Source organism: Amphiura filiformis, chromosome 13 (assembly GCF_039555335.1).
Source record: "Amphiura filiformis chromosome 13, Afil_fr2py, whole genome shotgun sequence".
Classification (NCBI taxonomy): Eukaryota; Metazoa; Echinodermata; class Ophiuroidea; order Amphilepidida; family Amphiuridae; genus Amphiura; species Amphiura filiformis.
This window is the reverse complement of record NC_092640.1, coordinates 6,765,332-6,781,177: the sequence shown is the minus strand read 5'-3', so window position 1 is coordinate 6,781,177 and position 15,846 is coordinate 6,765,332. Positions and strand designations below refer to the sequence as shown.

Genomic DNA, 15,846 nt, shown 5'->3' with positions numbered 1-15,846 from the left:
TTTGTATTTGGCATGTTTGGGGCAAGGGGGCAAGGATTTTTTTTTTGCCCACTGAGATAAGGGCAATGGGATAGTGCCATGGAGGCATGTACCCCCCTCAATCAGGCTCAGTGCTTACCGAATTGAAAAACCTTGTGATATGCCACTGGGAGAGGGCATGTAATTTTTGTAATGCCATGCAGAAAGTTTACCCTTCCTGGCATAAAGAATTATTGTACAGTCCCTTATTGGTACCATTTAAAATCAAGCTGTTGTAACTGCTTATTCACACCATCAGCCTGTGAAGTAAAGTTTTTAGTGGCCTGAGTTTTTGATCCTAGGAGAATCTTTATCAAAGGCAAATTCAAAATAAGACAATGCCATAGCACAATCTAATAAGATGGATATTTTTAATATACCACTTAAAAAGTACAATATATGAAAGATACAAAATAGAATATAGGGTAATATTTGATATTTATAACACTTAGTTTACAAGAGGACAAAATGTGACCTGCTCCCACAAAATGAGCGTTAAGTCACAAGTTGGGATTTTTAAGACGTTCCAATTGTTGATTTGATGTTCTTTGTTTGAAGACACCCATAGAATCAGTGGCATATCCTTTGTGAATGGGAACAATATTATACAGAGTACAGCATATTATGGCCCCATTCACAAAGGACATACCACTGACTATACAGGTGTCTTCAAACAAAGAACATCAACAATAGAGGTTATCCACGTTACTCATGTGTGACTTCTAAAGTTCTAACAAAAGGCGCTGGGCATGACTTTGGCGGGCTATTTTGAAATAGTCATGATTGCACATGCAGCTATTTCTTTTGAAAGTCCTGAACAAGGTGAAGCAGTCGCTGATAGGATATGCAGCTTATAGAACATGGATAAACTCTATTGCAAGGTCTTGAAACTCCCAACTTGTGACTTTAATCATTTCGTGGGAGCAGGTCACATATGACTCTTGGTGATGAGTGATATGTGACACAAATGAGGAACATCTCAATTTTGAAGTCAAAATATTCAATTTAAAGGTTTTAACTCAAGTTATTTATTAGCTATATCATATCTCTGAGCAAATGCCATTTAGGCATATAATTAATCACAATTCAAAAGGTATTTAAAATACCTTTGAATTGTGATTAATTTAATTTGGTCAACCACAAAACTCACCTTTTGGCTAGATGAAATTATAGATGTGTGACCAAAACCTTTGGTCTTCAGCAGGGTGGGTGACCAAAGGTTTCGTAAGCCAGCACTTTGAGCGTCCGCTAGGTACTTGAAGCTGCACCTAATGAAATGCGCACTGATGTCACTGCCACATCAGGGTGAAAAATGGTATATATGCTGGAGATTCCATCTGGACAAAATGTGAGTTTTCTGGTTGACCAGATTAAAAGTAATAAACATTTGGACCTTTCCCAGATACTTGATACACATTGTTCTTGATATCTTTGGTCAAGATCAGGAAGTAAACGGCAATTAATTCTAATTTCATCGACTTGGTGAAGGGGTCGGCCCCAAATTGTTTAGTACATGTACATGGAGTTTAACTCTCCCTCATAATTATATATATTTATGTACAACATGAAGGCAATCATCATTTATTTTAGACAAAAAAACAGAACTACTTATTCAAAAATAATGTGATTATATCATTTGAAGTAGTATTCTGTTATGGCAGCATTTTATACAACTTTTTATAAACATGATAAATAGTTATAAAACTTTACAATACAAGACAAATTGGTCAAACAAAACCCTGGCCATAGTGGCTCGCCTGTGGATCACATTCTGTTTATCAGCGTGTCTGTTGTGATCCCTCATGACCCATCCCGTGCAATGATGCTTAAGCTGGCTCGGAGAACAAACAAATCGTGATTGGTGTTTTGAGATGGATGATCACAATCCCGGCTTGACTCCCAGCCCATTTTGAGTTATTTCTGGTCAATTCTTTTGTCTTGTATTGTACATAATTTAAAAACTATACAAATAAGAAATGTTTATAAGGATATAATTATGTGACACGATCTGGTCCATGGAGGCCAAAGGTGGCAAATTTGAAATTGAGATCAAGGTAAAAATATGGTAGCATGAAAGTTCATCTATGTTGGTAAACTTCATAATTGGAAATTTAAACTGATGATCTCAACACAAAATTAAGACGTACCTCAAATTTTCAGTCACAACTTTGACTTTCATCTGGAGACTGGAAAACCCTGAAGGGCCAGTGTTCAGAATCATACATTGGTGAGACTGAAAGATCATTGAAAACCAGATTCTCAGAACACCGTCATCCGAGTACTACCTCGTCGGAAGTCTCCCAGCACATCCACATTGAATCCCCCGCCACCAAGTTGATTTGGATGAGGTCAAAATCCTTGACCGGGACGCTAGATACTTTGAAAGGGGTGTGAAGGAGTCAATTTACATCAGAGTCAACCAACTATCTCTCAACTGCGACTGGGGCCAATACAAGTTACCAAGAGTGTACGACCGGGTTTGGGGGTCAAGTGTCCAAAAGGTCGCTGATCCCAAACTTGGGTTGCCAGTCTCCAGATGAAGGTCAAAGTTGTGACCGAAAATTTGAGGTATGTCTTAATTTTGTGTTGAGATCATAAGTTTAAATTTCCAATTATTGTAAAAATATGGATTAAACAAATAAAATACATAATAGATATCACAAAACTTCAGAACTTTAGAACCAAAAATGCTATACCTATATTTTTAGTACATGATAACCTAATGTTTAAAAAAGGTAATAATTATAGTAACTCAAGTTTCCAAATTGCCCCCTTTAATTGGCCCCATGGAGCAGATTGCATCACACCAGGAAGTTGCAACGTTCCTGATCACACAACACAATGCAATTCAAGTAAAAATCAAAAATCAAATTCATCCTGTACCATTACTGTCTATTGCTTACATATGATGATTGCAAAGTCCTTCATTTTATTTCGACCTTCAATCGCCAGATTTAGGGTTTCTCTACGAAGTCAATTTGTGCGAAATTCTTTCCCTAATGCAATATGCGTATTGCATAACAAAGAATACTGATTAACCTCCGAACTGTATCTATTGTTATGCAAAACGCTTATTGCATTGTGGGAAGGAATTGCGGCACAAATTGACTTCCGGTAGAGAAACCCTAAATCCGCGTATTGGGCCCAAATCACTCGAAAAATTTCATCCATGATCATGATTATCTGATACGCAGTATCAAAAATAGTTTTTAGATCCAATATATAATATTGCAGTTATTTTATGGTAAAAATTACACTTTTGAAATTTTGACATTTAAAATCTTTCCCTTTTAAAACTATTTTTGTAAGTTTTTTTTGCAGTTTTATGTTGCAGAAAACATACTAAGAATGTAGTTTTAATGCCACTAATGGGTCAGCCAAGAAATAATTTTGTTTACATAATCAACATGTGTCTTTTTGTTTGTTCCCTATGATTTTACGAAACAGTATTTTATACACACCTGTATTTTATACACACCTGTATAACAAGATATTCAACTTATCATCAGCATATAAACCTTTACAATGCAGCTACATGTTGGTATTTATAATAATGGTGACTTTGTCCCTGTGGGTTATTTACTAATAATATTGGGCTATTTCATTAAAATCCACACTACCCTTGTGGAAGATGTTAGAAATGTTTTCCACAAGAGGAGTGTGAATTTCAAATGGACTGAATACATTACGCATCTCCATTTGAATTTCATACACCCTCTGAGAAAGATTCAACCTGAATCTTCCACAGAGGGAGGTTGAGTTTCAAATAGAGCTGCTTATTAATGTGCTAGCTAATTTCATTTGAAATTCATATAGCCCTGGACCCAGTTCGCAGCCTCACGGGCACGCCATCGCGCCCTCTCGGCCGCCTTCGCCGCCTCGTAGTCCGACAAACTGAGCCAGTTCTAAAACTCATACTCTCCCAGTGGAAGATATTTCCAAAATTTTACACATGGGGAGTGTGGACTTTTAATGGATCAGCTCATTGATATTGTGCAGCCATCAAGAGTTTGCACATCTATTGGCAGGTCTTAACAGAACAAACCAAAAGATTGAAGTCCTCTTAATGAAACTAATATGCTCTTAAAATACATCACTGATATTTTGGCCCATATTTGATTTCATTACAGATGGGAAAAAAGAGATCAAGTGTCATCTATGAAACATGGTTGATCAATTTATTGGTTTATTCCCTAAAAACTCAAATGTAATATCCAACATTTTTTGCTTGACAAATTCAAAAATACTCACATGATTGAATCTTTCACCAGTTCTAAAAATCTGAATGATGGATTCTTTCTGCTTCCCAGCAGTGGATGTCAAGCAAAAATATTGGATATTATAAGCATCCATACACCCCTGGAAGACATGATCTTAATCTCCCACACAGGGACTTCAAATGGAATCATCCATTTAGGTCAGGTGACTTCATTTGAAATTCACACTCCCTGTGTATTGAAAGAAATGATGCAGACTTGCTCAATGAGGTGCAATCAAATTTCAAAGGACTTGAATCCTTTTTTTGAAACTCAAATCAGACTGTCTTGAATAAAGTATTAAACCATATCTCAAGTTAGAGTAAAGTCATACCGTAAAACCTCGTCTACAAGCATATAGAGTGCTCTGATGAAAGCTAAATTAATCCAGGTGCCATTGTAGAGTTTGAGCAAATACATTAAAGATCCAAGCATATACAAACAAATATTATTGTAAGACCAATCTATTGTATTGGCATATTTACGCATGTATCATATTAATTTAGCTTTCGCCAAAAACACTCTATATGCTTGTAGACGAGTTTTTACGGTATGCTCAAATCATTTTGGTTGGTGACTTGAATCGAGTCCAGTCATTTTGACTATTTATAGACTCACGTCAAGTCAAGTCTAAATAATATGTGATTTGAGTTGAATGGAGACACAAGTCAGGAGTTGACTATAGTCACAGTACTACTGCGAACATACCCCTCATAAAAAGAGTGGCATGGTGAGAGTACTCCTATATGGGGATGACTGCTTGTAACCCTCATCAACAGAACATCTACTCATATGGCCATTGACCAAAGCAAGCACATTGGCCATGTCGACGCTATCATGTAAATCTTTTATATGTCTCACTAGCGATATCACATACCACGAACCCTTTTTTTCACATCGATAGGATGCATACCCGGGCAATGTGGAGTATCCTATCAGGTAGTCATTTGCAATTGGTAGAGTATCTATCATGTTCTGTGCATTTACTGGTGGGCTGTCCATGGCAGGTAGTCTTACTCCTAGTTGTCTGACCCTCCCCTGACAAGCTTGTATGAAAAACATTTTAGGTTTTCCCAACAAGGAATTGCACTTTACACCATTGAATAGGCCCAATAATTCTTCAATTCGAATGGGTACACTATCAGAACCGAAAACCTCACCCATTTGTCCATGGGTGAGTATACAGCATACAAAAGCATCATACTGTCGATGGTCATATTGTCTAATTGCGTCTAGTACGTCATGCATCTCTTGATGGGATAAGTCATTCCTGTAGTGAACCTTAAAATTCAAGCTTCTGAATAGTTGAATCAGGTTACCTATAAAGACAGAATATAAAAAATACAGCGGTTCATAACCGAAAGGTGTTACACCACACATGCACATACCTACAAACATAATTTATAAAGGTATACACCATCACAATATCCCCCGTTATGGCAAAATGGTAAACTGCACTTGTCTGAGTGTGATGGTGCGATTTAAAGACCATTTCTGTAATTCCAGAAAGCCTTTGTAAATTTAACTGAGAATATTTTATCATCAATGCACACATTATTTCTATGCAGTTAAACATAAACTGTCACAATGTGGGCAGCAAGGAATACATCCTTTGCAAAGAATTCAGAGAATTACCAAAAAGGTTAACTGTTAAAAGCCACTCGAGGGTGTCGACTGCAGACGACAAGTTTCAAATTTTTATTTTTATTCAAAATTATCACCATATTTGGAATCAGTATGAAAAATGCATTACAATGAGTACAAATAAGCCTAGTATTGGTTCAGTGATTCTTAAGATAGCTCTTGCTAATTTGAAGTCTATTAATTGCTAGTACATCATTTTTTATAAAATTAGATTCGTTAAAACTATTCAACTGGACTCACGGTTTTGAGAGGCAACAGTTTCACACCTTATCCTAGGTGGATCTTCAGGCCGTCTGTTGGTCTGAGGATAGGGTGTGTCACACCTTCCACCTAGGATAAGGTTTGAAACTGTTGCCTCTCAAAACCGTGAGTCCAGTTGAATAGTTTTACGAATCTATTGCTAGTACACATACTTAAATACGCGTACTTGAAAGTATTTAAAATATTTAAAAGTATTTTCAAAGTGACAGATATAAGAAACAATTGAAAACCAATTTTCTCTCCTTTTCTGATGAGTTACTGACAATTTGTATTTTTCAGGCTTCTCAGAGCTCTATTTTAGAAAAGTTATTAAAAATCCAGGCCTGTTAATAAACATGTAGGGACATTTTATGATAGCAGGCAGGCGGCGGGGGCTGCCTAATATTGGAGTAATTTGTTATGTATTTCTTTATAACACCATATCAATTTGGCTAGAAAACTTTATTTCGGCTGCCCCAATTCTTGATGGCTGCTACAATATTTTCTACTATACTAAGGCCCTGATATTGAAGGCCCTACTTACATGCATCTTCATCAGACCCCTCACGGAAGTCTAGATCATATACCGGTGTGTCTGCAAATCTCTTGTTGTTGATAATGAGGGCTAGCCCTCTTGGATTGCGTGTCAGTTGGTAACAGGGAATCGCTCCTCTAACAGGTATGTCCAATTCAGATGGTGATATGCTGGAAAGTGGTGGCATACCATCAACACCAGGAGCATCCAAATCTAAAGAAAAATGCAGGATGAGTTAAAAAAACACCAAATTACCACATACCTTAATTACCAGTCATTGACAGTAAACCTGATCCACTTTGTGGATACCTGTATGTATGATTGAAGTGAATCATAACTTTTGTCAAAACATTAAAGTGATACAATAGCATATTATATGTATATAATCATTTCAGCATGCTGACTATATGTCCCTCTGACACTGGAGTGAAAGATTATATTACCAAAGACTTTTTTCAAATGTGAAAAAAACACTAAGTCCTATTCTACTGTATGAAGTGTTGTATTGAACAATAAAGTGATGCTACTATTGTATTGAAGTGAAGTAATCAAAGAGCAGGGTCTAAAATTGTAAAAACGGCATTTCGATTGCATTTTTTATACTTTTTCTGAAAAAAAAGTATGAAAAAGATAAAAAAATTTTTTACTAATGCGGGTGAATAAACTAATGCGCTCGGGAGCTTTGAGACAAACCTTTGTTTTTTAATTTGGCCTTACTGGGACAATGTGTGGGTGTAGCATGTAAAAACAATTTTCTATTTTATACTATTTTGGTCCATGATCGGGGTGAATTTTTGTGGAAAACGTTCTACTTCTACTTTTTTACTTATTGATCTATAGTTATTTACTATTACTAACTTTTTTCCTAATTTCAAGTTAATGGTTGGTAGGAGTTTTAGTTGGGGAGGGGGGGGGGGCCTCATAGACTCTACTTACTTAATAGATGATCTCCTGATGGGCCTGCAGGGGGGGGGGGGAGGGGCCTTATAGACTCTACTTACTTAATGGATGATCTCCTGATGGGCCTGCAGGGGAGGGGCCTTATAGACTCTACTTACTTAATAGATGATCTCCTGATGGGCCTGCAGGGGGGGCTTATAGACTCTACTTACTTAATAGATTATCTCCTGATGGGCCTGCAGGGTGGCAGGGGGGCTTATAGACTCTACTTACTTAATAGATTATCTCCTGATGGGCCTGCAGGGGGGCTTATAGACTCTACTTACTTAATAGATGATCTCCTGATGGGCCTGCAGGGGGGCTTATAGACTCTACTTACTTAATAGATTATCTCCTGATGGGCCTGCAGGGTGGCAGGGGGGGCTTATAGACTCTACTTACTTAATAGATTATCTCCTGATGGGCCTGCAGTGGGGCAGGGGGCCTTATAGACTCTACTTACTTAATAGATGATCTCCTGATGGGCCTGCAGCAGCTTGTGTATTTCCTGGATGGGAATCTGTTGGACGACAAAACATTACATGATTAGTAATTTAAACATAGTATTTAGTATATTTAAATATTGTATCTCTCCACCCAGGTGGGTACCAGCATTTAGTGCTGAGAAGGTAACACATACTAGAAATTGATCCCCACAACAAATTAATACAGGAGTCTGGCCCAAAGATATAAAAGAGATGGACACTGTGACTTTGGCCTGTGAGCATTGCTTTGGTAAAAACCTATGGCACATGTTGAAATTACAATTTACAAAAGTTGGTCATTTTAAAGACATTTTCTTCCAGTGGCATAGATTTCTTTTTTCAATTTGGGGGGGGGGGGTTGGAAAAAATTTCTTGAAGTATAGTGAATCCAGCACTTTTTGGCGACAGATTAAGTTTATTGAACAAATGCGCGCGAAGCACGCGAAAAATTTTGCCATTGTGGAGATAAACTGATGAAATATGGAGCAAAAGTGGGATAAATTGGCACGTAGCGCGGAAAATTTTGCAATTATAGGGCTAAAATGGCCAAATATAAGGTCAATTTAGTCAGAAACCCATATACAGGTCTCAACATTGGGGGGATGATTGTATGGACCATCCCCCCTGGCAAAATATTGGGGGGGTTTATCCCCCCCTGGGATCTACGCCTATGTTTTCTTCATTGACTGTTCCATTTTTATCCTTGCAGCAAGGTGTATATTTTTCTGACTAGGTTGACAGACAGGTACATACTAACTAAATCAAAATTAAATAAAAATAAATGTAATCTCACAACATTGTTAGGACAACTTATATTTTCTGTTTTCATCACCATTTTGACGTTTTTGTTTTGTTTTTCTCGAGGGGCACTGACAATAGAATAACAATTCTCTGTCAACTTTATTGCACATAATGACACATCCACTCCAGTTGATGTGAATCTGTTGGAGGACAAAACATCCACTCGAGTTAGGTCAAGTCAAATGACTCAAGTCACTGTACAATCTCTATGGGGAAAATTTGAAAAACCGAGTTGAGTCCTTTCATTTGTGAAATGTCGAGTCTTGAGTCATGACTCGTTACAAGTCTGATAACTACATGTAGAAAGAAGGAGGGAACATACCTGAGTTATTGCCACATAGTCTATTGATTCTATTGCTAAGGTCTGGTGGGAAGGTATCGGTTAATAGTACAGTGGATGAGCTGCTGGCACCCATATTGAAAGCAGGTCTTTGTTGAGGTGATGAGAAGGTTTGATGACGTGATGAACTGCTGGCACCCATATTGGCAGCAGGTTGTTGATGAGATGGGAAGGTATAATGTGATGAGCTGCTAGCACCCATGTGGGTATGAGGTTGTTGTTGAGCTGGTGCAGTTCCAGGTGAGATGTTGGAAGCCCTGAAAGCCCCTGCTGGTCTTTGTGGAGCTGCATAAGGCTGGTATTGCTGTCTGCTTGATGATGAAGATACAGATGCTGTGTATAGAAAACACATAGAGATCATGATTTGATAATTTTGATACACATGACCATCCACCACAAATTAGGGCCGTAATGTTGGCAGAACAAGTTCTGAGATATGGCCAATTAAACATCTAACAGAAAGGATAGAAAGTTAAGAATTTCCCAATATATTTATTGATTTTACTGCCTTTCAATCAAGTGCTAGGGACATGTAATCATTGTAAAGTTTTTGTTTCAGATGATTGTTCAATATCTCAAAAAGTGAAAATACTGACATCACAGCCCATTTGTGGTTGATGGTCACATATGTGACTGGCTACTATGAAATGAGCATTAAGTCGCAAGTTGGTTTCGAAAAATTCCCTGGATACTGTGTGTTCTTTGTTTCACACTTACCTGTTCAAGCCAGAAATATGTCTGTATGTCCTTTGTGAATAGGGAAAATGAGGCAGTCACAAAAGACATTCTACTGGCTTGTACAGGTGGGTGCATCAAACAAAGAACATAAAACTCATCAACTTGCGACCTTATGCTCATTTCTTGGTAGCAGGTCACATATATTCCAGTCAGTGGCATATCACGGTATCAGGGTCAGTTGTCAAGGGAAAAAGATGCAAAATTTGTAGAGGGACTGTATAGTACAGCTGTTAGGAGCTGTCCAATTATTATGATTTGTGGAACCCAATTTGCAAATCTGATATTTTTTGTAACAATTGTACACTTTGCATCAAAACCTCAGGTAACCATACAAGCTACGGCAGGTTCGTTTTGCATACCTGCATACTGCATATTTCTAGAGTTTCTTAGTGGCGAGTTGTAAGCATCAAATGTTGCAAGATTGGGCATATATCGTAAACAAAATCTAAACACATATGATGAACACTTTTGTTTGACCCTAGGCAGACATCTCAAAATGTGCAAGAGATGATAAATAAGATTGGATGACTGTACAATGCTGGAGCTCTGTGTTATGAGTGTGATTTAATTTTCTAGGTGTCTGCCTCTCAATATTTGGAAAAACATTCAGTCTTAAATGATTCAGTCAGCATCACCTTAACATGAACTATTTCATTTAGCACATGGCTGTTCTTGCTATTCTCCAAAACAAAATATACACATTGTTTATGTCAATTATGAGTGTAGATTTGTGACATCATATCCCATAATGCCTATCTTTGGATGGACTATGCTTATACCCCGGTACTACAGTAAGGTGGAATGTCCCACTGAATGATGGGACATAATATGAAATCCAGATTTTTAAGCTATGACTAATTGACTATACCATACAGACATCTAAACATGCCAAAAATATATAACCTGAACCCTAACATTTGGTGAAGCTGTATTGGGGGAGGGGTAAAATTTAAACTTAGTAATCATCATAGCATAGGCCTATTATTAAATAGGGGGACACGGGAACGAGGTATAGTAATTTTATACATGGATGAGTGTTCATGAACTGATGAGGTAGGTTTTTTTTCCTTCAATGTAAAATTTGCATTGTTAGTAGTTTCAATCTTTTCCTAGTCTTTAGGCCAAAGTCCTTTATTAGGAAAGTCCCTTTTCTTTTCTCTTCTCAAACATGTGATTATGAGGGATAAACCCTTTAGAAAAGACTTGGAAGTGATTCTTGTATACTTTGATATTAATAAACTTATTTAGGTCTATTTATGAAGTTTTCCTAAAGCATTCCAAAATATTTGAAAAATCTAGAAACTAAAAACAATCTGACAAATCTCAGAAATTAAGGAGGGAAGGTAAGAGAACCAAAACATTGATTTTTTTCGGCCCAAAATGGCGCCATGCAATTCATAAAAGTAAACATTTGATAAAGGTGAGACTGCCTCTTTTTGTTATTCAATTCTAAAGGGGCTCATCAGTAAAGTTACTTCCTGTTTTATAGTTGAGAAGAAATGATACAATACATTGCTTGTTTGCAATGATACATTTTATACAATAAAAATTCCCTTTAAAAGGGAAAGCCAGCCTCAATGTAGAAGAGGTCTTGTAATTAGTTTTGGTCAATGTGAAAGGCATTTTTAGGATCACGCTTACATCCATGTTACATGACAGTCCACCAAACCATCAACGATGAGAACATGTACACTGAAACAGCAGAAAACATTAATTCCTAATCTCATGTCAACTCTTTAATTCTTTACCGTACTTCAAATTGTTCTGGTCTGTTTTTTTTTCTGTTTTTTTTTGTCTTTTCAGCTTTTTACCCACGATATCTCAATTTCCAATTTTGTAATACCAGAACTTACGAACTCAATATCTTCGCTTAGGAATGTCCGATTTCACTGCTTTCGATATACCACGTCACAAATACACTGCCGGTTTGAGTTAACTTACATGTACATTTTATTTTAAAATAACTTGATATTAATTCGCAATGTATAGTTTAAGCCTACTATATTATAATAGATAGTGGCCGCCAGCACATTTATAAAGGACTGATTACTCACTACAATCTTCACTCTTAAACTGTGTTTTTCTGAATGTGCTGATCATGTTGATTGCTAGTCGGAAACTCCTGCTTGAAGCTATGGACATGGCATCTTACCTACTCCATTCTATAACAGTCTGCCTAGTGCCTTGTGTGTTTTCTCTTCAATCATTTTGTTGAATGTAATTTTATGAATCAAATAAAAAAGATAGAAAGTGACTTCACATAAGTTATGTGTCATTTTTATTTATAATAAAGAAGTTATTAAATTAATAAAGTAAGACAATTTATTTATCTATAAGTGCATGTCAAATGGGGGTACATTGTTCAATACTATAGGCCTACATGCATAAATTATGCCCATATTATAGCTAGGCCCTAAAAACTTTATTTTGCATCGGATTTTTCCCGTTGAAAAGACAAAACTGATGTTCATGATAGCAACCATTTCATCAATAACATTTTGAGTCATTTTTATCCATAAAAATACGACACAGGCTATGATAGATAACTACTTTCACATCAATATGGTCCATATGATCACAGATTGTTGAGAATCTGTGATATGATGAAGATTTTGATTCTATAGATCTGTTATCAACATGATATCACGCTGTTCAGTGGTCAAGGAGTAAGGACCCCGGTCAAGGACACTGATATGACATCATAGGTGATGTCATTTTCTTCTGCTGACCATATGATGCTGTATATTAACTAATATTGTTACATTTAGGCCTATACCTAGAACTTTTAAAGTCATAATTAGTTCAAACATAACTTTGGTAATACTCACTCGTTTTCATTCGTTGAAACGGCAAAATATACTTACTTTTCCTTACAAATCGAATAAAAATAATTTTAAAACATTCCACCTCAAAAAGTAAAATAAAATAATTCTTACCAATACCAATAAAGTTAATCTCTTGAGCATACAAACCCAATCTCAGAAATAGATACCAGCCCGCGTATGGGCTGGCGAAAACGAAATGGTAGATAAACCATACACATGTGGTTTCAGAGGAAAGTGTTTGTAAGTTTCTTTGGATAAAGATTAATTATGTGGCCTTGGGGAGGTCCAGTGAAACTGTTAAGGTGACAGTGCATCTACTACATATCTTGGGTTCTTTTTTCCCCGATTTATATTATCGAAGTAACAACCTAACACTAATTAACCTTTCAAAATGAAAAACATCAAGAAATTAAACGGAAGTGCATACACACCCATCCACCTTCTCCATACACGCCACCACCACAAAGTTCGCACCAACATCACTAAACTTGCTCTCCAAATAATGTAGCTTTAATATACTCGCCACTAAGAAACTCTAAAAATATGCAGTATGCAGGTATGCAAAACGAACCTGCCGTACAAGCTATCTTCTTCAGATAACATGAATGTAACACAGAGACAAATCAATATGGGCACTCTGTCAAACTCTTATTATTGAATAAAACTTTTTGCCTTACCAGTATAAGAGTTCTCAATTTCCTTCACCTCATCATACAGATCTGGTCTAAACTCTGCCAAAGCACGCATGAATTCATCATAGGCACTTGGCCTTCGCCGTTTTAACATTTCCAGCAACCTGTCTACCCTGTCATCAGTTCTGGGAAGGCTTGTGATCTCTTGTACATCACCCCCTGATAACTCCTGTTTGGTTTTGAGTCGTTGTAATATTTTGGCAGGGTCCAGGTTGTTACATAGGTTCTCTGTTGATGCATCTAAAACATAGGTGATGAGCTTCCTTTTTCCATCTAAGAAATAAAACAAACAAAAAACAAAACCGGCAAATTTCAGGGCTTCAAGCTATGTAGTCATAATTGAGCGGTCATGGTTTGAAGCCCTGTACATGTATATCAGGTATCCTGTCTATCTCCTGTGGTTAGAGCATGTGCCCTGCACGCGCAAGGTCCAAGGTTCAAGGCCTGGCACATTTGGCTATCCCAGAATTTCTTCCCAGGGTCTATTCACTTACAAGTGCATGTAAACAAATATGTGAATGTGATTCAATGTTTAATATGGTTTATGTTTCTCTCTCCACTTTTGTATACTTAGCGTAATTTAAAATATGATATGAAAACACAGGTGAGCAATGCCGGGGTCGCGGGGAGCAATGTATGAATATATGGAGAGGTCAAACAGGTTGCTAATTATTGTCAATATTAATATTTTGCGACATTTATAATGAAAATAATTATTAAACACTGAAGCATGGAAGACACCCTGTGGCACCTGCTACAAGTGAGAACAATTAAGACCTCAAAACGTTCGAAATTTGTAGTTGGTACATTAAATGTTAATGCATGCTAGTCACGATTATCGCACTTTCAGTTTCCCACGCGTTTGAACGGGAATTGGATTGCGTACTTTTTCGATGTCTAGTGAGCAAATTTTTTCAATATTTTGAGAAAATGATGTCAAATTTTCTATTCTGTATTGTTTGGTAATAATGTCTTTTGCCAATAGTATGTTTAAAGTTGTAATTTTGTGTTTTTGATCGCAAAGATCGGATATTTTCGTTCCCGATTCGAATTCTGAACCCTTCGCAAGGGTGCCGATTTCGCAGAACTTTGACGATAATTTTGCCTTTTGGACACTAAAATGCATTCGATCCTTAATTTTGTTTCAACCGAGTCTTAAATTAGCAAGCACAATAAGGTTGGTACCACTTTTATATACATTGATAAAATGTTAAAGATTTTTTTTCAAGTTTCTAACCGGCGCAAATCGTTAAGTGTGTATTTCCCATTGACATCCAAAATGGGAAATACGAGTCTGATGGACATAGGAACGGCGTCCATGAGACTCAGCGAGTCTAATGCATGCCAGATCTATAGACCTGCCTGCATGTCTTACACTTCGGTCCTATCCTTCAACATACTGACAGATATTGTCATGATGTTAAATAAAGATTACTGATTACATTAATCTTTTATCAATTGAACGTACCTTAATTTAAGAAGAAGAATTTTAAATATTTCGGAGTATAAAGTACTGTTGATCCGTGAATCTACACCAGGGATCTACACTAGACTAAATCCGTCAGTCTCCTAACCTATGCGCACGGCCGCTTCTCTGTGCCGGTTCGGAGACTGACAAAAATATAGCGCATAGAGTGTAGCAGTAAAAATTGTCCCTACGTCATGAAACGTCACTTCATGAATATGGATTTTTCAAGCATATAAGATCGAAATTCACGTCGGCGACGCGCTGGCTCAGTTTATTTTGTCTGTCGCTTAGATGTTAATTTCGAATGTATTTCACCTAAAAAAATAACTTTGTCTAATGTTTCTTGACTTTAAATGAAGCATGTAGAAACTTTGAGTAAGTGTGTACACCTGGACACCACACGGGCATATGCAGTGCTCAATTTTACGTATATTTGATAAGGACAAATATCGTAACCGGGGATGGCACCATGCAATGCATGCATGCTATACACACAATGTATGCACATAAATGTGTATTGAAAACTGCAGGTGCTCCTGAAAATGTGAAATGACATGAGCCTGATCGTCAAAATACTTCTCCACCGCCCTGCACATTAATGGCATCTGCAACCTGACATACCAGAGATGAATGGGTGAATACTGAGTCTGAGATTTGTGCCGTTTGTGGTAAGTTTACTCGGACAGAAGTCTGAACTGTCTGACTTCAACTGTTGTCTGTTGAGCGTTGTATGGTTGTAGGCCTACTGCTGGTTTGTTTAATACTGGCATCATAATACTAATCATGGCGTGTCCATCCGTCCGTCCCTCTGTCCGCGACGCTATCGCATGCGTGGCTCGCATAACGCTAGCGTGCTTTCGCGGCG

General features: G+C 37.2%; 1 protein-coding gene across 1 annotated transcript; it reads right to left on the bottom strand.

The window, feature by feature from the left end:
* Positions 1–4,342: 4,342 nt before the first annotated feature.
* Positions 4,343–14,308, bottom strand: LOC140167928 (caspase-3-like). Its single transcript, XM_072191219.1, has 5 exons — positions 13,499–14,308; positions 9,241–9,591; positions 8,096–8,152; positions 6,703–6,906; positions 4,343–5,593 (listed from the first exon to the last, which is right to left on the bottom strand). The coding sequence occupies exons 1-5, from the start codon at positions 13,605–13,607 to the stop codon at positions 4,986–4,988; spliced, it is 1,329 nt and encodes a 442-aa protein (XP_072047320.1). The 5' UTR covers positions 13,608–14,308; the 3' UTR covers positions 4,343–4,985.
* Between the last annotated feature and the right edge of the window lie 1,538 nt (positions 14,309–15,846).

What these genes read in the sequence shown, in the direction of transcription:
- LOC140167928 (XM_072191219.1), bottom strand. Translation starts at nt 13,607, where the DNA reads ATGTTAAAACGGCGAAGGCCAAGTGCCTATGATGAATTCATGCGTGCT. An exon ending in ATCAGGAGATCATCTATTAA is followed by an intron (nt 6,907 to 8,095) that starts GTAAGTAGAGTC and finishes ATTTTTCTTTAG; the next exon opens with ATTTGGATGCTCCTGGTGTT. An exon ending in GGGGTCTGATGAAGATGCAT is followed by an intron (nt 5,594 to 6,702) that starts GTAAGTAGGGCC and finishes CTGTCTTTATAG; the next exon opens with GTAACCTGATTCAACTATTC.